At 38.3% G+C, this 23760-nt stretch overlaps 1 protein-coding gene across 2 annotated transcripts in view; it reads left to right on the top strand.

The window, feature by feature from the left end:
• Positions 1–23760, top strand: part of LOC111154987 (leucine rich repeats and calponin homology domain containing 3) — a 114518-nt gene that overhangs the window by 77680 nt on the left and 13078 nt on the right. For both annotated transcript variants that reach the window (XM_022514959.1, XM_022514958.1), the window contains exons 11-19: positions 3257–3308; positions 3724–3873; positions 6878–6928; positions 8447–8500; positions 13178–13249; positions 15165–15213; positions 15722–15829; positions 17958–18076; positions 18722–18859. In XM_022514959.1, coding sequence (XP_022370667.1) covers positions 3257–3308; positions 3724–3873; positions 6878–6928; positions 8447–8500; positions 13178–13249; positions 15165–15213; positions 15722–15829; positions 17958–18076; positions 18722–18859 — 793 coding nt within the window. The remainder of the gene's footprint in view (positions 1–3256; positions 3309–3723; positions 3874–6877; positions 6929–8446; positions 8501–13177; positions 13250–15164; positions 15214–15721; positions 15830–17957; positions 18077–18721; positions 18860–23760) is intronic.

Here is a 23760-nt window from a genome sequence, read left to right as displayed (position 1 = left end):
CATGATCCCAGAGTCCTGGGTTTGAGCCCCATGTCGGGCTCCCTGCTCTGTGGGGAGCCTGCTTTTCCCTCTCTCTCTCTGTACCTCTCCCCACTTGTGCTCTCTCTCGAATAAATAAAATCATTAAAAAATTTAAAAAGTGACAGATCCTGGATTCAAACTAGGTTACAATTAATTCTAAAGTCCATGATTTTAACAATTACTCCATGTTGCTTCTCCCAAACTAATCACAGTACCGGACTCACTTATGTCTCATTCTTTATTGGTTATATTTCAGCCAGAAATCTTACCCTACCAACCTACTCTTCTCTTCTCTTGAAAATTTTTGACTAAGAGTGTACTGCCTGGGAGTGCTAATAGATAAATGTTGGGAAGGATTAGTAAAAAAAATTTAAGGAAGTTTTGTTTTTTTTTTCCCAACTTCAGTGTTATTTTAAACCTTGTCTAAGGGAGTTATTAAGTAATTTGTTCTATACCTTTAAAAAAATTATGATTTATTCTGTCAAACCTTTTTAGGTTTTTTTATAAAGATTTTATTTGCTTGACAGAGAGACAGCAAGAGAGGGAACACAAGCAGGGGGAGTGGGAGAGGTAGAAGCAGGCCCCTCGCTGAGCAGATAGCCTGATGCAGGTCTCATCCCAGGACCCTGGGATCATGACCTGAGCCAAAGGTGGACTCTTGACAGCTAAGCCACTGAGGCACCCCTAGCGGGTGGTATTTTAATTATTTTAGTAAAGGTAAGAAATATGGCTATACTCTTGAGGTCATATGAAACAGGGTTTTTTAGGGGCGCCTAGGTGGCTCAGTCAGTTAGGCGGCTGCCTTTGGCTCGGGTCATGATCCCAGCCAGGGTCCTGGGATCGAGCCCTGCATTGGGCTCCCTGCTCAGTGGAGGGAGCTTCTCCCTTTCCCTTTGCCTGCTGCTCTGCCTGCTTGTGCTCTCTCTCTCTGTCAAATAAATAAAGAAAATCTTTAAAAAACAAAAACAAAACCAGGTTTTTTTAAACTTATTTTTTAATACCTGGAAATTTAAAAAAAAAAAAAGAATTTTGTGAATACTTCAAAGATGTGGAACCAATATAAGAATAGAAATGTGAAGAGAAAGAGAACAAGAGTATGGCTTAAGTTTTGCTTTTTTACATATTACCTTTTTTTAAATTTGGGGAAGTATAATGTAGGCCAGTGTTTCTCAGTAGGTTCTAGCACCACTCTTAGTGGATATTTGAAATGTATTTATTTGATTTGGGAATTAGTTGCCAAAATGATTATAGGTGTTACTGGCAGGCATTAAGGCTAAACTACCTATAATGTGCAGGACAATCTTGTGCAACAAAAAAATTATCTGAAATGTTGTGACACTCCTATTGAGAACCATATTCATAGATAGAAAAGGCCATATGGCATGAAGTAGCATGGTGGCACCAAGGTTGGTGCCAGCGTTGGCTCCAAGGTTGCTCCTTGGAGCAGCCAAGTTGTGACGGGCCCACCTTAGCACCTGGTGATTGGCTTGAGGGAGCTGTCCATTCTCACTGCCACTTTTATTCTCCCATATGCCATGCTTCACTCTTTGCCACCATCTTTAACTTTTCACAGCTTAGTTTTTGCCATTGCAGGTAATTGTTTTCTATATGTGTGCCCATATGCTTTTAGGTCTCCATGCTTTTCACTATCTCCTTCCTACACTCTGCCACTGTAAAGTAGGGAAGTGTGGAGTAGTAGAAGCCACTAATCTCCAAGTCAGGGGTCTTGAATTCTGACCTGGGCTCTGGCCCTAGTAGCTATCATTGAACTTCTGAGGGCCTTAGTTTTCTCTTTTGTAAAGTTAGTGGCGTGGACTCCGTGATTTCTGAGGTACCTCCAGTTCCCGTAGGCAGCATACATAGAAGAAGAAAAATCAGACTACCACTGAGTCAGATAAGAATTCAAATCAGGTAGATAAGGATTACTGGCTATATCCCCTTGGGAAAGTTACTTAACTTCCATGCTTCAGCTTTCAACTGTAGAATGAGGATTATAATAGTTCTATTCCTAAAATTGCATGAAGAATAATTGAGAAACACTGTGTATCAAATATATAGTACATGGTAGGAGCTCAAATATTGTCAGTTTCTATGTGCCTCTGAAGAACGTTGCCCAAAAAATGACATGAATCGTAGTTGACAAATGCAGGAGAACTATTAATTACACATGTACATCAAGAGGAAAAGTCCCAATTCTAAAGAACAAGAAGGTTCTAAAAAACACCTTTTCTAAAAAGTTCTCCATAGGTTGGAATCTATAGAAAAGGCTTGAAGTAAGGAATTAGTATATGATAAGTGAAGAGATCTTATTAGAGAAAAGATTCCATAGTGGGTGTGTTTCTGAAATGGGGTAAGAGTCCTGAAATCCAGGTTGAAGAATTTGTTTTTTTTATTAGTTGGTAATAAGAAACTACTAGAGCTTTGGGAGGTTCGTTTTTATTTCCCTGGTAACACACTGTTTTAATGCATTTAAGTCAACCTGACAGGCTAATAATCATAGTTTAAAATTTCAGGTCCTAAATGTCACAGTGTCACTGTTCCCAACATTGTTGGGTGAGACACAAATGAGTAACAGACTCTTGAAACACTAAATCCAATTCAGGAAAAAGATTAATACCAAACTGTAAGATTTAGCACTAATAAAACTGAGAAGCAACTTTTGCTGGCTTTTTTTAAAGCATCAAATCAGGTTTTATCTCTTTCTTAAAAATAAAAATCAGAATATTTACTTTTATTATTAAAATTGCTACATCAGTTGAAAATGGGAATAGGAGTGCTTTACAAGAACAGTTGCCAGGTTCTGTCATCTTCCAGAATCCTATGGGTAAAATGACTTTGTATATAAAATGATCTCATTTACATGTGTCTTGTTTCAATCATGGCAATGAGATAATAATTATGTATGCTATAAAGAAATGATACTGTTTGAAAAGTGATCTCAAATATCTGTCTGGTCAGCACTGGCTGTCATAGACCGTTGATAGCTGTCTGTAGACTGATCAGTGATACCGTCACGTGAAATGTGAGTTGGTGGCATCTCATATTCCTGTAGCTTCATTTAATGACTTGGGCTCAGGTTTACAAAATGCAGTCAGTCTTTCATTGCTGACCAGACAGTTTGCCTATTGATTAATAGTATGCTACATTAACAATAAAATTTTACTTAGCTTTTATATATCTGCCTATCTTATCAAAGAATTTTTTCTGTCTCCCCCCCACCCCTTTTTTGGGTCAGGGTTCCAGTTGAGCCATCTTCTGTCATGTCACTATCACCATGTCACAATCAGGTAAAAAAAAAAAAAAAAAAAAATTGTATTTCAGTTTTGTTTTTTTTTTTAAACTAAGATGATTTTCTATTTTTATAACACTTAAGTTACCCTTGATTGCCAGATATGTGTAAATTTCAGTACCTGTCTCCTCCAAAATACAGTCACTACAACATGTGCAGCTAATGCTTGCTAGCAGTGTTTTTTAGACACCAGACAGAAGGTAAATCTTTACTGACATGCTGGCTTTATAGCACATACAAGAACACAGTTGCAAAGATGGGAAAAGATGCGCAATAAACACACTTAAAGAAATTCTAGGCGACTGCAAAGTAGAAATTGTTTGGGACAGTAGTAGTTTCCTGAATTGCTTAGGAATATTGTTGACAAGTGGACCTTTATCCCCACTTGCATGTGCAAAATACTTTTGTTCCAGTTATCACATACAGACTTGGAACTTCATCGGAGAAGAGAACAGTTAGTAGAACGAACTCGGAGAGAGGCCCAGCTTGCTGCCCTACAGTATGAGGAGGAGAAAATAAGGACCAAGCAGATCCAGAGAGATGCTGTCCTGGACTTTGTCAAGGTGAGATTTTTTGCCATATTTCATTGAAATTCCTAAAGTGTTTTAGAAGTAAGTGCTTATTTGTTTTGCTGAGGCTATCAGTGTTTGTCTTAAAGTGTCAGCTTCCTTTTATGTCACTCTAAGGAATCTTGAGTAAGTAGTGTAATTGTCTCCTACTTGTGATTAGATGAATTGTCCTCCTGTAGGTAGGCTGAGAAGTGATCATCTTGTTCTTGGGACAGTAGTCTCTTCCTCTTCATTAGCAGTCTGTCTTTAGACATCTCACTTTGCTGTCCAGCTGCCACTTCCTCAATCTCTAGTACATTAATAAAGATCAATAAGACAGGAAAGTGCCACATAAACCGTAAAGTGCCATGCACATGTAAACTCTTGTTATCCAAGCCCGTCTCTGACTTCCTTTGCTGAGCACCAAACCTTTGGAGGTTAACAGGCTTAATACTTCAGAGTCATCTTTGAGGCTTTCCCTTCTTTTCTCTATGCACCTATTTGGGCAACAACCCCTGTTAATACTTCTTTTTTTTTTTTTAATTTACAGCCTCTATAGTTGTTTCTTTTCTTTTCTTTTTTCTTTTTTTTCTCTTGCCTGTATCACTTAAAGTCTTTTTGTTCAGAAATCACCTTGGATTTTTCTCATCATTTTCTGTTTGTCTGTTTGAGATCTGTCTCTCCCATTTATCTGTAAGCCCCCATGAAGACAGGGGGCATGTTTGTCTTATTTATTCACTGCTACATTCCTAGATCTTAGCAGGTCTTAGCCCACAGTAAAGCTCAGTAAATATTTGTTAAAGGAATGAGTGAATGAATGAATCACTCTTGGCCTCTAGAGCTTTCTCTCTTGTGTTTCATAACTCTAGCCAAAGACCCTCTTTGTAAGTACCATACACATGAGTGAAAGTACCATAAGTACTTACACATAGTATAAGTACCATACACATGATAAAATTCTTTTATTTTTTTCCAAATGTATCAAACCCAGGATGATCTTTGATGCTCAGAGAGGATGACAATTTGCCTAGGTTAAATACTCAGCTAGTTAGTGGCAGAGCACTGTTTTGATCAAGACAGGTTGAACAGAAAATGGAAATAAGGTTGGCAGAAAATGAAAACCTTCTTTAAAAAAAAAAAGAAGGGACGCCTGGGTGGCTCAGTTGGTTAAGCAGCTGCCTTCAGCTCAGGTCATGATCCCAGCGTCCTGGGATCGAGTCCCACATCGGGCTCCTTGCTCATCAGGGAGCCTGCTTCTCCCTCTGCCTCTGCCTGTCATTCTGTCTGCCTGTGCTTGCTCTCCCTCCCTCTCTCTCTCTGACAAATAAAGAAATAAAATCTTTAAAAAAAAAAAAATAAATAAAAAAAAAGAAAAAGGGTGGCTCCAAACCCTAGATAATCTGTGATCACAATGCTATACTGACTGTCCATAAATAATGACAGCTGACACATACTGTATCCTAAGCACTGTTCTGTGTATTCTAATTAATTAATTCACTTAGCTTGCCTTCTCTAGAAGCCACATAGCTAGTAAGAGACAATCACATTGTAGATGGTCTTGATTAAATGCTAAATTAGTGTTTGATCTTGATCTATTAGATAGAAGAGAACAATTAGAAGTTCTAAAACAGGAGAAAAAGAGAAAAGATACTTCCAAAAAACTAATCTACTTAAGTTAGAATATGTTAGAAAGAAAGATGAGGTAAATGAAATATAGAGAGTAATTGGCAATAATTAGGGTGCAAAATGAAGGCGTAGAACCACATGATTTCTGAGGTTCCTAAAGAGAGGCAGTGTTACACAATGGTAAGAGCTTAGCCTCAGAAATAATCTGAATTTGAATCCAGCTTAGCTACTCAGTATGTGCTTGACTTTGGGAAAGAATGGTTCTGTGCCTTTAATTTCCCCATAGGTATAGTATTTAATTGTTAAATATTAACTCAGAATTACTATGGTTGCACCTAGAACTTTTACTAGTGTGGTGAGTGCCGCACCCCTGACCACCACAATGGATTCTATAAATGAGAGATTTGAAGAGGAGCATCTGTATGTTTTATACATAAATGTAGTGAATGTTGAATAAATCATTGAAGATGAATGAAAAAAAGAAGATCCCAAAGCAAGATTTTGAGTTAAAAGAATAGTTTGAATAGGAGGCTAGCTTTGTGGAAAGAATATAGGATTCAGAGTCAAAAGATGTAGGTGCATTCTCAGTTAGGCTACTTGCCAACTTTGTGACTTATCTTGCACATATCATTTAACCTCTCTTGTCCTCAATTCTTTTGTCTTTGAATAAATATGATTATGGTGTTCATTTATCTCCGAGAGTAAGAAGAATCACTTAAGATAATGTGTATAAGAATGAATACTGTGAAGTGTGTAAGCCTGATGATTCACAGACCTGTACCCCTGGGGCAAATAATACATTATATGTTAATTTAAAAAGAAGAATACATTGTAAAACAGTGACTATAGAGATATGGTATGTAGTATTATTATTTGACATAGTAACAGAAATTAGCAAATTGGGGGAAGAGCCAGTTAGTATGGGAAACTGGGTTTGTTTTTGAGCATGTTGAACATAACATGACAGTGGGTTTACAAGTAGAATATCCATAGGCTGTTGAAAATGCAAACCTGAAGACTGGCTGAAGGAGAGAGCTAGAGGTGTTAACACTAGACAAAGAAAGAATGGTTTCATTGAGAGAATAGAGTGAGAGATCACCATTCTGGTTGTGAACATGTGTGTGCATGTACATATGAAAAACATACTTTTTCTATTTCTGTTTATAGATGCTTATAGATCTATGAAATACTGTCAGTTTATTGCCTTCCTCGTTTAAATTATAAGCTGTTTAAGGGAAAGGGCAGCATCTTCTAACCAGTAAATCTAGAAAAGTGCTGCATGTGAGAGATACGGAAGTTAATGTGGGTGATTATTTTGGTAAATAGAATTTATCATTTCCAGTGTTCCAGATTTTAACCAACTTCCCTTTCTTGGGGGCTTGGGGGTATGTAGCACAAAGCGTCACAAAGTCCACAAAAACAACAGCCCCCCTTAGATGGTGAGGTAAGTCTATATAATCACCTTTTCTTTGGAATTTTTTATTATTGCAATGGAAATGAAATGTTCTGTATGTGATTATCATGTGTTCTCAGTGGTCAAAATATTCCCATTTTCCTTACCCCTCACAAAATTCTACTTATTCGGGAGGAGGTGACATGGGCCAGGGAGTTTATCCAAGTCTATAGATCAGGGTTTTTTAATCTAGACTAATGCATCTGGAGATTATTTATTTCCTTCCCGTATGCCCATCAGAAGTATCATCTCCCTCATCCATTTCAAAGCAGAGTGTGTAGTGAGAGGGAGACCTGAGAGCTGTGTGTGACAGGCATAAATGCTATTGGTATTGATATTACATAAGATATTAAAAGTAAAAGATATTACATAGATTTCAGCTCCAGGGCTCACTTCCTGAGTGTGTATGTTATTGATTATATGGCATACACAGTTTTATAATATTAAGTAGTACATTTTCATTATAAGTAAACATGTAAAATTGCTTAACCTTTTAAAAATGTACCTGTTTTGATCTGTTAAAATGATACTTACTGAATATTTTATTGTAGTTGGCTTTTTTATTAAAAGCCATTTTTCTCTCTCTTTGCCTTCTTGTTTTTTTCAGTTTATGATCACTGCTCCCTTAAAAATGCATAAAGGCATTGTTTAATATGACTTTTGAATCTGCTTTCTATAAAGTAAATTACTTAAAAACCTAACAAGGGGCTTTACAAGTTTCAGCACAGAGGTTTTTAAAGCACAGGTGTTACTGGAATTGTAAAATGCATTGTTTGAAATGTTTTTAATTATCCATTATAAAGGTTTTTTTTTTTTTTCTTTATCTCAGTGGACATATAGTCACTATTTCTGGTTATCTCAGAACTTAGCCATTGGTATAATACCTGAAAGAGTAACTCAGCTTTTTCAGTAGTCTTTTCTTCACAAGGTAATAATAAAGGTACAAACCTTTCACAGACAAAGTTAATACCGTCTTCTCTTTTTACCCCCAAATTTCCTTCTTAATGGTCATTCTGGAGTAAAGTCATTATTTAAAAATTTAAACTTCTCCGGAAAATAAGGTACAGTTTTTAAGTTTTCCAGGTGTACTCTTGCTTTGTCTGAGAAAAATAATGAAGAGATGCATAGACTAGAACTCATGACTCTTGGGTTTATTGTTTTTGTTACTGACTGACTAAATGACTACTAATTCTTTGTTACTGCTACAACTATATTTCAGCTTTCTCTTCTGTGAATAGAGAATAATCCCTGTTCCCTCCTTGCTTTAGTCAGTTTTTAAGCAATAAGATCATATTTGAAATTGTTTAAGCTCTTTAGAAGAGAATCATGATTCAGAATCAGTTTATTAGCTGTTAGGATACATGAATTCAAAATGATCGTGAATGTGATCCCATATGTTAGCATCTTCAGTGTGTCTTAATATATCTCTTTGCTTGTGTATTTGTGAAATATGTCATGTGTGTGCATAGTTTGTTTTTGACATTGCTCCATTTCTCTCCACCTCTCCAGTGTCCCTTCCCATCCAGAAGGTCTCAGCACACTGATGATAGTGCCTTGTTAGTGGTAAGAGCCTTGCACGAAATGGAGTTATATGTTGCTGTGTCTAGAGATTGGAGAACAGTCATTTTACTTCTCATTCAGAAAGTATCTAAATATCATAAAACATGATGAGCATCATTACTAAATGCTTTACAAATAGATAGAACAGTTTCCTACATTACTGATCATGATTTACCCAGTGTTTCAGCAATCTGCCTCTCTGATTCAGATACCTTTGTTAGTGTTTCCAAAAGTAAAATGTTCACGTTGGGATCCTTGTTGGCTTTGTGTGTGGGTTAGGAGGAGGGGGTATAATTTGTTTTATGAATGTCATTTCTAATTCCAGGTGCATTTACTTTATTAATCATTAATTTGGTTGGTGAATCACCTGTGTGTCAAGTGATTAACTTACTCCATGACTAATTACACAACTGTGTATTTGCCGTGCTATTTTATTATCTATTTTAAGCTACTGAAAACCCCAAACTTACATCTCAGGATTATCCCTCCATGCCTCTTTTTTAAATTCTGGGAAAACATTAACTTGGAATGTTACCTACTGATCATTTTTAACACTGGTTTACTTTTAGTGCCTTTCAACAGCTGAAAATGAGTATAACATAAGAGCTGTATTTGAAGATCTTAGAAAGTTTTATCAGCCTTGCAAGAGAATCCTAACATTTACAAAACTGCTTTCCCCATCATGTTTTATGGTATTTTTTACAGTATGTTGAAAACTAGCAGTTCAAAAGTGCAGTGTGTGTAGGGATTCCTGGCTTCTGTGCTGGTACGTGCTGCCATTGTGCGCACCGCTGCATGGGCTGCAGACTAGGGTGTGAGCATCTTCTCACATAGACTTCCATTGTCAGTGTTTCTGTGTGTTCTGCAATGATAAGTTCCTTTGAGATGGATAAAGCACATTTTAACTGGGCAGTCTTAGAGCGAAATAAAACCACCACCCTCTGGAGTTTTAGTGGAAATTATGGTCATGAGAAGCAAGTAACTTAAATTAATGCAGAAAAATATTGAGAGACACTACCGGAATTTATCTTTTACTCCTCACAGCAGTCTTAACAGGGAAGGTTAAACCTGTCACATTTTACAAACTGTTACTGAGGCACAGAATGTTTTGTCCAGAATGCAATTTGTCCAGGGTCACATCGCTTAAGTAAGTAAGTGCAAGACTGGGTTCAAATCTTGAGAACCTGCATTAAACACCATGGTGTATTGCCTCTCATACTGTAATTGAAAACAACTTAGGAGACTGAGGTGAGATTTAATAATACATATAGGAAGTGATAGAATTCTGAGTGCCTAAGCTTCTTTGTCGAGGAAAAAGTAGAACTTGGAAAAGCACCTGAATTCCCTCAGTGTGAAATTTAAAATGGATTTTAGCCATTTATAGACCACACACACTTGTATTTTTCTCATCAGTATTCTTGTTTGACCTAAATGAGATGGCCTTGAAAAGCAAGCACCACATCTCATGTACTTTTGTATGCCAAATAATGGCCAACGCTATGCAAAAAAGAGTTTTTCAAAGCATACCTCTGATTTTCTCAAGACTACTCTTTGATGGCTTTATATGATAGAATTAAGTCCTAACTTTTTCTTTTTTTTAGAGAGGGAGTTGGGGAGGGACAGAGGGTGAGGGAGAGAGAATCTTAAGCTGACTCTACTAGCATGGAGCCCAACTTGGGCCTCAACTCAGGGCTCAATCTTGTGACCCTGAGATCATGATGTGAGCTGAAATCAAGAGCTGGACAGTTAACCGACTGAGCCACCCAGGCACCCCAAGTCCTAACTTCTTTTTTTTTTTTTTTTTTTTAAACATTTTTTTTTTATTTATTTATTTGAGAGAAGAGAGAGACAGTGAGAGAGAGCATGAGCGAGGAGAAGGTCAGAGGGAGAAGCAGACTCCCCGTGGAGCTGGGAGCCTGATGTGGGACTCGATCCAGGGACTCCAGGATCATGACCTGAGCTGAAGGCAGTCGCTTAACCAACTGAGCCACCCAGGCGCCCCTGAAGTCCTAACTTCTTAACATGGCCTACAAGTTCCTGCACACTCCGTCTCATCTCTCTAGGCTCATGCTATACCAGCATTTTTTCAGCTTTTCAGATAAGGCCAGCCCATTTCTACCTCACAACCTTTGGCAGATGCAGTTTCCCTCAGCATGGACTGCATCTCCCTCCCTGCATAGATCCATTGGGTAATTCCTACTCGTTTGTCAGGTATCAGCTTAAATGTCACACCTTTAAAACGGTTTTTCTGCAACCTACAACCCCCAAACCGCCACTGTCATTTTTCTCATCCTTGTACTTTTAGGTGGGCGTTTATTGTTTTATATCTCTTCCCTCCTAGACTACAGGCTATAAGCTTCCTGGGCACAGGGATGTTCTCTGTTGCAGTTCCCTGTGTATACTCAGTCCCTATCATTGTCCTTGGGATGTGTTAAGTGCTCAATAAATATTTCCTCAGTGAACACATAAATGCTATGTAATAATCACTCATTAAATTGTTTCATGATGAAAAGGTCTGATGATAACAGCAAGGTGTAAATGTTAAATTTGATTTAAAGACCTTGAAGTATAGGATTTGAAATAACTATCAGTGGTGTTTAATATCCATGACATAAACCTTCTCTTAGGGCTGCCCTTCAGGCGTCTGTTGCTTTAGTCTCTATCCCATCTGCATCTATGCCTCATCTCAGAAACTAGAGACTATCCTAGGCTCATTTCACTTCCTCTTCCCTCCACTCCTTTTGTCCTCTGACAAATGAAGTGGCTTTTAGCCTTTTCATGTTTGAAATTGAGATTACTGGGACAGTAATCCCAGTACATTTGATTATAAAGAGGCCCAGAAAATTGAAGAGGTGAAGCATACACAGTGTTAACTGTTTTAAGTCCTGTTCTTTGGTACATTTCCTTCATTTTTCTCTGCCTTAAGATAGATTAGGCTGCAGTGTTACTTTTCTTTCTTTCTCTTTCTTTCTTTCTTCCTGTTTTTTGCCCACCTTCCACGAAAGAAACCTTGCTATCAACTGTCTTTAAAAATAATTCTATTCTATTGATAATCTACATACCTTTTTCTAAACATCCACATGTTTAAGTTGATTTATTCCATGATTCACATATATGTGATCCTAGTTTACATATTTCAAAGTTATTTAACTTATAAAAGGTTTAATATATTTAAGCCTTTGGCATTTTGTTGTTTTAATAGGTACGGTCTTACCAATGCCCATTCTTTACAATGCTGTCTTCTTTGATTTCTGCTCTTTGCCAGATTAAAAAACTGTCACATTTTGAGCAGTTTTATCTGTAATCAAAATTCTGTACAGTAGATTCTAATAACATTGTCTCTAATTATACCTCTAATTTACCTAATAGATATAGCGAATATTGCTGGTTGTATGTAGGTTGGTGAAGAAATAAAGGATTCAAAGAGAAAGAAAATTCCACTCACCCTCTTATAGGTCGTTTGGACACAGAGGCAGAAATGAAATTCATCCTTAAGGTGTGACACAGAATCCTCGTATCCTATTTTCTCACATCAGAACTGTTACATTGAATTATAATATATGTAATTTGGATTAACATTGAAAAAATATTGTTCTTACTCATGCCAGTTATGCTCAGTTAAAATGAGCTCTTTGACTGGATTTGTTTCCCCATCATAGGAAGAACACAGGACTTAATAGTTCAGTTTCTAAGGTGACTATGCTCAAAAATTTTGATGTTCTCAGTTTTAGTTCTGCATAAAACCACTTTTAATAAATCATGCCTGGTTTTGGGGGGTTTTTTTGTGGGGGGGTTGGTTGTCACATAATTATTTATGAAAATATTTTCCTTTGTGGTTATTAACTAGCCGGGCATTTTGCTGCACCACTGTTAATGTCATCTATGATGTCCTGAGGGCGGTGGCCATCAACATTGCCTCCCAGAGACTAAGCAGTCCCCAGGATTTCATTAATGGCTCCAGAGAATTCTGTGGCTAAAGATCAGTGCCACATCGGTTAGGCAGTATTGACAATCTCATTGAAAATGATACCCACTGTGCTTTTTGTTACTCTGCTTGTTTCTGTCTCTTGATGGTTCCTTGAGGGATTTAATAATCAGGACAGAGGCAGAAGGTGCCACTTCAATCTCAGCCTGTCCATGCTGAATGGCCAGTTGGTCGGTTGTGCTATAATCCTCAGATCCTTCCAGTCACTGGTTGCCTTGGCATTTTCATCACCAACCTTTTTTTGGAGACAGACCCAGAGGGCTGCCCTTGGGGGCCAGGGCAGGTGGGGCACTGACTTCCCCAGTGGTGTACCTCAGGTATGAGGTCCTTGAGGTTGAGCTTAGGCAGCATGGTAGAGGCAGCTGGTATTGGATGAACCCAGATTCAAGATGACTGAAAAGAGTGCACCTTGGCCTCCTGTAAGCCAACAGCCCAAAGTCCTTTCATATCTTGATTCATGTGTTATAAAGTACTGAAATAGTTTAAATTATACAACAGGGAAAACCATTTTATAAGTTATGGATTTTTCCCCCCAAAATATTCTTTCTGCCTTATCAAAATCTTAGTAAACTATTTGTAAGTTTACAAATGACCTTTCCTTTTCTAATTTCATTGACCAGATCTGCCCTGCCTGCCTGATGTTTTCTAACATAAATGCTGCCTTCTTTTTCTTCTCTTTCTCTTTTAAAATTTAGTCGCTGTCAGGGTTGAATCAAGTGGGCTGTGCTGCTGCCCTGCCTCATTCTTCTGCCTTCATGCCTATCAAGGTATCTCTTGTTCCTGTAATGCACCAGGAACTTTGGGGAGGGGCTGTGCATGAGAGGTCTTAAGTTTTCCAACAGATTGGTCCAATGGCAATATAAAATATAGGAATGCATGAAATATCTGTAAGCTTATGAAACTGTTTGTGAATTTAACATTAATTCCACTTGAAATTTTTGAAAGATTTACTGTACTAGATACACTCACAGAGCCTGCAGTCATTCTTTATATTGAGATTCTGTTTGAAATGTCACTCTGATTTTTCTATCAGAGGTTATTTTTTTGTCATGAGTTATTTTACTTTGGCTGATAAATAATGTGAACTTAACTTGGTTGTCTGATGTGTATGCAAAATAATTTCAGTCCCAGTCCCCAAAAGTGTCACCGCTCAAAACCTCATGTAGTAGAAGTCAACAAGCTATGGCCCGTGGGCCACCTGTTTATGTAAAGAGTTTTATTGGCACAGCCACTCCCATTTGTTCATGTGTGGTCTGTGGTTGCTTTCAAGCTTACTAGCAGAGCTGGAATAGGGCCTGCAAGCCTATATAAAGAGCTTGTGGTGGTTTATTTCTTGAAGACCTCTAGGAATGGTAATTCCACATTTGTTATCATATGATACAGAAGAAATTATTGATAATCTTCACTGTTAGAAAGTTCTCACCTTGTCTGACTTAGTAGGTCTGCCTCCCTGTGGTATACACTTATTTCTTCTTTTCTTTCCAGTGTGGAGATTTTCTAGTCATTTAGCATTCTTTATGTAAGAATCGTTATATTTGAAAACTATTACAATGCTGCCCTTGTCTTCTCACTACAGAAGTTCTAGTTATTTTATGTGCCTTTCTCAGTCTCTTAATCCTTTTGAGCTTTCTCAAGTTCTCCGCCTTCCATTTTGGCTCCACAGTCCCCAACCAGAAACATATCCTTCACTCGAGCTCACGTGGTGCTGAGCATGAAACAAGGTTTTTCATGTCTTACTCTGAGCATTAGGTGGGCTCTTCTCATTTTGTTCAGTATCCACTGTAATTCTCATGTTTCCGTTACATTCCCAAATGATCATTAACTCCCATATCTTGTACCTTGTTTTTCTAAATACTTAATTTTGCTTTTTGAACATTTTTACTTCTCTGATTTAGCAGAATACTTTCACATTCTTGCATCATGTCCTTCTAAATGCTGGCCCCGACTTTATAACATCTGTAAACCTGAGAAGCCTTCTCTCTAGTTGTTATTGAAAATGCTCCACCTACCTGGAGGGCTTCGGAAGAAACTTTAGAATTTTCTTCGATGTTGACCCTGTGCTAGACTTTCTCAGCTAGGTTCCTTTTTGAATAACAACACGGAAAATTGAGGGATTCTTCTCAAAATTCTCTCAAGGAAGGTGTATAACTAGTATAGGAGATGTATAGGAGAGAAGCTAATTCATTACACTCCATGGATACCTCGTGCTTATTCTCACCCAGAATCATAGTTGAAAGAGGCCCAATCTGAATGTGCCAGCCATTGTATGTTAAGTCTACCTTTCTGTCTGTCAAGACCTGCTGCAGTGTAAATGGTTAGTTTGAAAAGACTTTTTTTTTTGTATCCCAGTTACTTTACAGCAGGTAAATATCTAGGCATGGGTTTATTTCTTTATTGCTTAACCAGACAAGTAAAAGTCGAGTTTCTGCCAATTTCTGTTTTTTGGTCCAGTTCTCCAAGAGTTCTCAAATATAGTTCATGGGCTTGAAGTGATTTGAACTAATTATGTCCATATCCTAGAATACAAGTCACTTAGATTTTAAAATCTTTACACCAGATTCTCATTTCTAGACTTAATTTTGAAGGAAAATTGCATGTTTTTCTTTTATTCCAGGTAATCATAAATGTGGAAAGTACCCTCTCTTGAATAATAATTATTGGCATATCTCTGTTTCTCCACAGAATGATGACAGATCTAATGCCATAACAAGTTCACCTACAACAGAAACAGGTAATAGACACAAAGGTACAGTTAGCCACATGAAGAATAATTCTTTACCAAGACTTTCTTGATAAATTACCTCTTAGCTAGCTGTGGCTTCCTTTTCTGAGAGGAGAAACCAGACCCCAAATTGGGAACTTCCCTACACATTTTCCAGTTTTTAATTCAACTGGTTGTTTAACTACTCAGCCATATGATATGAATGTATGAGCATGAGCTAGCAGGGCTATTGCTCGGAACAAGAGAATCTGTTCAATATCGTAACATTCATTCTGCCTTGATTGATATAGCAAAAATAACATGACAGTTAAATATATATACAAGCAGCCTTCCTGATTTCAAGGTTACTTTTCTGTACCGGATTTTGTATTAATAAACAAAATTACCATCTTATTTCATTACTAGGTTTGATTCGATCTTTGTACCATTTATTGAACTTCTGTGACGTGTGTCTGTTGTTATATTTATTTTTTTTCCATCCCCTTTAATCTTATTTTGCTTTTCCATGCTGATGTAGTTCATCATTCCCCTGCATATTCTTTTCCTGCTGCTATTCAGAGAAACCAGGCCCAGCGCCCTGAAAGCTTCCTTTTCCGAGCAGCTGTCAGGGCAGAAGCAAATAAAGGTAGGTCACAGTGACTACAGAGTGAGGGCGGGGGGGCTTTATATAATAACATTAACTATTATATGCTTTTCAACTTTTACTGTGAGATGTCACTTTGGCAAAAGCTTTAAACTCTGCATTTGTCTGTGATCTCACTAACATTAAAGCAGGAGAATCTTGTTTGAATTTAACTAGTTTCTTGGTAACACCCAAAGGAGATTATAGGTTTGAAAAAAATTAAATACTCTTTCAGGGCTTTAGAGAATGTTCCTCTTTTCTGTAATGAGCTCCTTTTCAGATTTTTCTGGTGATAAAAGCTGTTTTATCTGTTCTTAAAGAAATGAATCAGTACTTTTTTTTTAAGACTTTATTCATTTGTTTTTTGAGAGAGAGATCACGAGCAGGGACAGGGGAGGGAGAGAGACAAGCAGACTCCCTGCTCAGAGGGGAGCCTGACATGGGGCTCGATCCCAGGACCCTGAGATCATGACCTGAGCCGAAGGCAGATGCTTAGCTGAATGAGCCACTAAGGTGCCCAAGTAATTCTTCTTTTAAATCTACTTAGTCTAATGTTTTTTAGTTAATATGACATACATCTGCCTGGCCTCCAAAGAGGTTACCTGGAAGTAGGAACAAACATTTCAAGTCAAAAATAACTACTTTTGGGCGCCAGGGTGCCTCAGTTGGTTGAGCGACTCCCTTCGGCTCAGGTCATGATCCCGGACTTCCAGGATTGAGTCCCGCATCGGGCTCCCAGCTCTTTGGGGAGTCTGCTTCTCCCTCTGACCTTCTCCTCTCTCATGCTCTCTCTCACTCATTCTCTCTCAAATAAATAAATAAAATCTTTAAAAAAAAAAAAAGATGGGACACCTGGATGGCTCAGTTGGTTAAGCCACTGCCTTAGGCTCAGGTCATGATCCCAGCGTCCTGGGATCGAGTCCCACATCGGGCTCCTTGCTCAGCGGGAGCCTGCTTCTCCATCTGCCTCTGCCTGCCACTCTGTCTGCCTGTGCTCACTCTGACAAATAAATAAAATCTTTAAAAAAAAGAAAAGAAAAGAAAAATAACTGCTTTTGGTGTAACTGATAGGTGCCCTAACAGTGAGATTTGTAATCAAACCAGAGTTGCACTGCATGTGGGATTGTAAATTAGTATGGAAAACTATTTACGTTATCTAATAATGTTGACATTTGTATATCCTGTGACCAGTAGTTTTGCTTTCTGAAAAATGTAAACATGTTTACCAGAAGATAGGTACAAAAATATTTATAACAACGTCATTCATAATAGCCCCAAACAGAATGTCCATTAATGATACAGTGGATGAATAATTGTGGCATATCTGTATAATGGGATACCATGTAAGCCATAAAAGTGAACAGATTAATGTATACAGCAACATGGATAAACCTTATAAACATTGTCAGTCAGATGAAGCCAAGCACAGAAACCATACATATATACACTATAGCTTCATTTATAGAAAGCTCAAAACTAATCCTGGTATTACAAGTCAAGGACATGGTTAAAGCCTGTGTCATTAGAAGTAACCTTTAGGTACTGATGGGCAGGGAGCATGAGAGGGACTTCTGGGTGTTGGTAATGTTTCATTTATTGACCTGATTGTGTCCACTTTGTGATAATAATTTATTGAGCTGTTTGCTAATGATTTGCATAATTGTCTCTGTGTTATTTTTCAATAAAAACATTTTAATCAGGGGCGCCTGGGTGGCTCAGTGGATTAAGCTGCTGCCTTCGGCTCAGGTCATGATCTTGGGGTCCTGGGATCGAGCCCCGCATCGGGCTCTCTGCTCAGCGGGGAGCCTGCTTCCTCCTCTCTGTCTGCCTGCCTCTCTGCCTGCTTGTGATCTCTCTCTGTCAAATAAATAAATAAAATCTTTTAAAAAAAAAAAAAACATTTTAATCAGACAAAAGTAGTTGAACTAAATGGGTAATGGACATTTGGTAATTTTTAACACAGTTTTCTCCCTGTTATTATGTATATTTGAAACCTTTCATTACAAAAACTTTTTTAAGAGCCCAGAAGTGGGAATCGCTGTACTTGTGCGGAACCTGAGACCGTGTGGATCTAAGTATCTTTCCATCACTAGCAATTGCCGTTCTGTCTTACATATTCATATTTTTTTAGGTCATGCTTCACCCCTTCTTTCATCTTCTGCTCCTACCACTGACTCTGCAGATCCCATAATGAGACCGAATTCAAGACAGAGAGAAGAAGAACTGGAATTAATAGATCAACTTCGAAAAGTGTGTACCTTACCTTTCAGTTACACTTGTGCAGTGTTATTGCTAGAGCCCATAACCCTGCAATCACCTGTTCGCTGGCTTACAATTTTTAATAGAATCAATAAGTGCCTGTTGTGTACTGTGTTGGCCATTGTTTGATAAACGTAAAAGAGATTTTGCTATGAAGGATATTCTTTTCAGCTTTTACTAGGAAGATGAGATGAGTTATTCTATAAAGCTCAATTCGTGGCCCTACTCATTTAAAAGTTTTTTCTGCCTCATGTAAGGACATTTTTTAAGAGTAATAATAATTTGTGTGTATGGACAACACAAGTACGCATACATATAACATCACTGTAGTGTTTGTTTTATTTTGGAATTGAAAGAAAATCTAGTTCTGTTGTACTTTTAATTGTAATTACAGAAAATTGTAAATGAATTTCTCCTGTATTTTGCCCATACTGTGGCCTGGCTGCCATATATATGTATTAGATCTCCTTCTTAAGTTACTGACTTAACATAGAAGGATAAAATAGGGATTGTGGTACTTAAGTTATTTGCTTCTTATCTTGATTCCTAATTAAATATATTTCACTGTAACTCCATTATGTCCTCTGTGTCAGCCACTCTTCAGTTAACATGTTACACATTCTCCTGTTTTTTTAGCATATCGAGTACCGGCTGAAAGTATCACTGCCTTGTGACCTTGGAGCAGCTCTAACCGATGGTGTTGTTCTTTGCCACTTGGCCAATCACGTGCGGCCTCGATCTGTCCCCAGCATCCACGTCCCCTCACCAGCTGTAGTAAGTACATCATGCTTAAAAAAAAAAATAAAAAGCTGGCTATTCATCAGATATTTATTATATACAATGGCAAGCATTGTGCAGAATGCCCAGGATACAAATGGGAATAGTCCAGTCCCTGTCTTCCCAAGTCTCACTTCTATGAGAGAAAAGATCAGCGTGGTAACAACGATTAGTAGCAGTTGTTATAAGAGAGCTATGTAAGAGGTTGCTGTAGGAATACAAAAACGGACCACTTAACTCTGCCTGGAGAGTTCAGGCAAGCCTGCCCAGAGGGGGTAAAATTTGAATTCGATCTTAAAAGTGTGAGTAGGAATTTGCCAGCATAGGAGCGCCTCATTGTCTCAGTCAGTACTGAGTTGCCCATGTTGGGCATAATGGTATTGAGAAAACTGGACAGCAACATGCAGAAAAATGAAACTGGACCCCTTTCTTACACCATACATTCAAAATACACTCACAATGGATGAAAGATGTAAATTTGAGACAGGAATCCCCTCAGAATCTTAGAGGAGAACACAGGCAGCAACGTCTTTGACCTCAGTCACTGCATCTTCTTACTAGACATGTTTCCAGAGGCAAGGGAAACAAAAGTAAAAATAAACTATTGGGACTTCATCAAGATGGAGATTACTTTTTCAAAAACAGACAAATCCATGAGAGACTGTGGACTCTGAGAAACAAACTGAGGGTTTTGAAGGGGAGGGGGCTGGGGGTTGGGTGAGCCTGGTGGTGGTATTAAGGAGGACATGTATTGCATGGAGCACTGGGTGTGGTGCATAAACAATGAATCTTGGGACACACGCAAAAAATTAAAAATAAAAATAAAAAACAAATAAAATGACTCAGAAGATTACTTTTTAAAAAAGGAATTTGCCAGAGTAACAGAAAGGGGATAAAGGCATCCTCGCATAATATGCCTAGATTCAAAGGATAGGGACAGTCCTGACATATTCAAGGAATTCCTAAGTTGTGCAGAGTAGGTGATACACACAGTGTGGTTACAAGTGGTAGGAGATATAGCTAAAGAGGTAAGCCAAGGGCAATGTGATAAGGGTGTTATATGTACCATGTCGGGGAGTTAGAAGTTTATCTTAGTGGAGACAATGAAGAAACAATGAAAGAATTTGAGGGGAAAAATGTAATTATAATTGCAGTTTAGAATGATGAATCTGTTTTGGGAGTTGAATTGGCATGATCTAGTGACCAACCTTGGGTGGAAAAGGAGGGAAAATATGCATTCAGGATGATTGGCAGGTTTTTTTTTTTTTTTTTTTAGACCGCTGGTCAGATCTGGAAGTCAGTATCAGGGGCTGGTAACCCACAACAGGAGCAAGTTTAGGGTTGACACACTCTCCTTTTTTTTCCCCCTTCAAATTTTCATAAAAATTTCAAACCTTCAGAAAAATTGAAACTAACACGAGAAACACTCTTAAAGCATCTACCTAGATCTGACACTCATTTTGTTTTGCAGTCTTACTTTGTGTGTGTATGTGTGTGGTGTGTTTCAACCATACTATTTAAAAGTTGCAGATAGGGACACCTGGCTGGGTTAGTTGGTTAAGTGTCTGCCTTCGGCTCAGGTCATGGATCCCAGGGCCCTGCATCCAGCTCCTTGCCTGCGTCTCCCTCTACCTGCCACTGCCCCTGCTTGTGCTGTGTCGCTCTCTGACAAATAAATAAGTAAAATCTTAAAGTAAAATAAAAGTTGCAGATAATATAAAACTTTACCCCCAAAATATTTCAGAGAATTGTCCTAGGCCATCTTGCTCTTTTCTGTAGCCTATAGCCAATGACTGACTGACATGGGGTCCAAGTCCTTCTGCCTTAAGGTGGGAGAGAAGCTTCCTGTGGGAACAGGCTGAAAGAGGAGGAAATATAGTGAGCCACTAGCAGCCAGTGGGAGTCGGGGTATAAGGTAAGATGAAGTGTTATTGCGTAAAACACCAACAGCATCCATAAGCTATATTCACATTTCCCCAGTTCTAAGAATATCTTTCTTTCTTTCTTCCTTTCTTTCTGTCTTTCTGTCTTTCTTGTCTTTCTTGTCTTTCTTTCTTTGACAGAGAGAGATCACAAGTAGGCAGAGAGGCAGGCAGAGAGAGAGGAGGAAGCAGGATCCCTGCTGAGCAGAGGACCCTAAGACCACGACCTGAGCCGAAAGCAGAGGCTTAACCCACTGAGCCACCCAGGCGCCCCTCTAAGAATATCTTTCACAGCTGTGCTCCCTCCTCTCCCCCTACCCAGCATGCACACACACACCACACCAGAATATAATCAAGGTTCCCAAGGATGCTCTTCATTTGTAACGTGCTTAAAACATTGTCTGACCTTTCAGAAGGTTTGACCTCATCTCATTTCCGGTCATTTGTTATTATTTAGCAGGCACTTCCTGTTACAGATTCTTGACTCTTCTATATAGGCCTGTAGATGGCCTCTTTTGGACACTCAGCTTGCTGCCCCTCCAGATACAAATCATTTATCCCTCCCAAGGACCTTATATTCTTCTAATTGTAAAAGCTGCTTTGTTACCAAGGTCCCAGGGGTGATGATGTGGCCCTGTCCCCTCTGGCACATCTACAAATAGAGGGTTGCGTTTGCTTCTAAGGAAAACTGGTAGCCACTTTCTTTTAATTCAGTGACCTCTGAAAACAGGCCTTCAGTTTTGTGTGGGAGAGGCAGAGAGGAACAGTAGTCCTACCAAAGTCAGCTGTGCTCCCAGAGACTGGAAGGACCTGGTTTTGGTCCTAAAGGTGATATAAAGAATAGGCATTGATGGGCTATTTCACAACACCAGTAAGGAAAGGGTTTATACCTACTTTGCACTCTTCCCTGTTTCTGTCAACTTGAGTTAGGGGCGAGAACTTATTTTAATAATCGAAAAAGGGCAAACCTGTCATTTTTCATTTCCAGAGGGGATGCCTAGGAAACAGCTAATATAGAAAGTGGAATTTGAGAGTAAGGGTGACTGAAGTTCTTTACGTTGATTACCAGAAAACTGTGCCTTCCGTGTAAGAGTGTAAAGTACACAGAGGAAAAGTAAAACTGTTTTACAAATACTTAAAAATAATTTATTTGCCTAAAGAAATAAAACACGTGGATCTTCTTGTTAGTCAGAAATATGGGTATAACATGAGATGAGAGAATTTAAAACTTACTACTGAAGTCAACAACAAAACTTAACTCCTGTTTATGAGTACCTATCCAGTGCCAGGCATTTAGCCAGGACAGAAGGTACAGAGATGAGATACAAGTGGTGCAGTCTCCCAAGAACATTAAGTTCTCTTTTAGAAACCAAAAACAAAAGAAGTCTTTCATGAAATATCCTTGACATTTAAAAGCAAGTAGGCCTATTAAAGGGTCCCTGGCTGGCTCAGTCAGTAGAGCATGCAACTCTTGATCTCGGGGTTATGAGTTCAATTCCCACACTGGGTGTAGAGATTACTTAAAAAAAAGAAAAATTCAAGGAGGCCTATTAAATAAAACTGTTCAAGAGGGGATCTTTTTGATTAATAAATGACATACACAGCTAAGAGAAATGTAAATACTAACACTTCCCAAATTATAACATTTGGGAGTTAAAAACAAATGGACTCTGAGTCAACCAGTTGAAAATTATCCAGCATTTCAATTAAAACAAACAAAAAACACCTCAGACCAAAAACCCTACTTTAAAATTGTGATAATGATTTTATAAATAAGTTAATATTGTGTTAATGAGGTTTCTCTTCTAATACTCTATTTCAGTATAAATATTTGCATCTGTTTTTCCTTGCTGTGGATTGCCTTCCTTTGTCTTAGACTATATTGCTTATTTTGTTCTTCTGGCCATACAGAGAGCTTTGTAACTTACTTTCTTAGTAGAAGTTATTTTGTGAGGGGACTATAAAATTAAAGCCATATACAAATGGAAAACCGTAGAAGTTTCTTTATGGCTCATTAAAGCATGGGAATTTATTGTAATTCTTTGAAAAGTGGCTAATTACAACGCTGAGTATATAACTTAAAAAAAAAAAAACCACTTTCTTGATATATTGTAAGAACCAAGATTTCTTTTCCCTAATTAAAAAAAAAAATGAGGGGCGCCTGGGTGGCTCAGTGGGTTAAGCCGCTGCCTTCGGCTCAGGTCATGATCTCAGAGTCCTGGGATCGAGCCCCGCATCCGGCTCTCTGCTCAGCAGGGAGCCTGCTTCCCTCTCTCTCTCTCTGACTGCCTCTCTGTCTACTTGTGATCTCTCTGTCAAATAAATAAATAAATAATCTTAAAAAAAAAAAATGATGCCTCATTATAAGGGGAGGTCTCATGTCCAAGCATTTCAAAAGAAACTCAGAAAGGCATGGTAGGTTATAATTCATCATTCTTTGCTATTTTGGGAGAGGGTCAATGATGTTTGCTAAACTGCTGTTTGGTTTAATAGGCATAGGTGTTATGTAGTGTGGTTCACATTCTTAGAAATGTACTAGTGAATCCTATTAAAAAATCATCGACAACTCACTGAATGAACCACATCTCCAAGGTAAATGACCTGAAAAACTCTTGAATCATTTCAAATTTCAGAATAGTGGGAAAGTGTTTATTTCTTGTTCCTTTTGGTTTAGACTATGGTCTTGTTGAAATTGCTTTGTCCTCCAAAACCTGCCTAAGATTTCTTATTCAGATCAGGCTGTATATTAGAGAATTAGAACAGGCTATACACGGCTATAAAACCATATATTATGTCATCCAAACTTCTGGAAAACCTTTTGGGGATAGCAGGTTCTGTGAGACTTGACTTAAGGCAAAATCATGAGTCCTGCATTCCATGGTGATGGGGGGTCTACGGCAGGGTCCTTTGGACTAGCCATTCTGTTGGACACATTTGTAGCCTGGGATCAGGCATTCCTAGGGCTCTTCAGGCTCC

Source organism: Enhydra lutris, unplaced genomic scaffold (assembly GCF_002288905.1).
Source record: "Enhydra lutris kenyoni isolate GAN:26980312 unplaced genomic scaffold, ASM228890v2 scaffoldscaffold39, whole genome shotgun sequence".
Taxonomy (NCBI): domain Eukaryota; kingdom Metazoa; phylum Chordata; class Mammalia; order Carnivora; family Mustelidae; genus Enhydra; species Enhydra lutris.
Note: the sequence above shows the minus strand (reverse complement) of the source record. Positions and strands in the feature narration are given on the sequence as shown.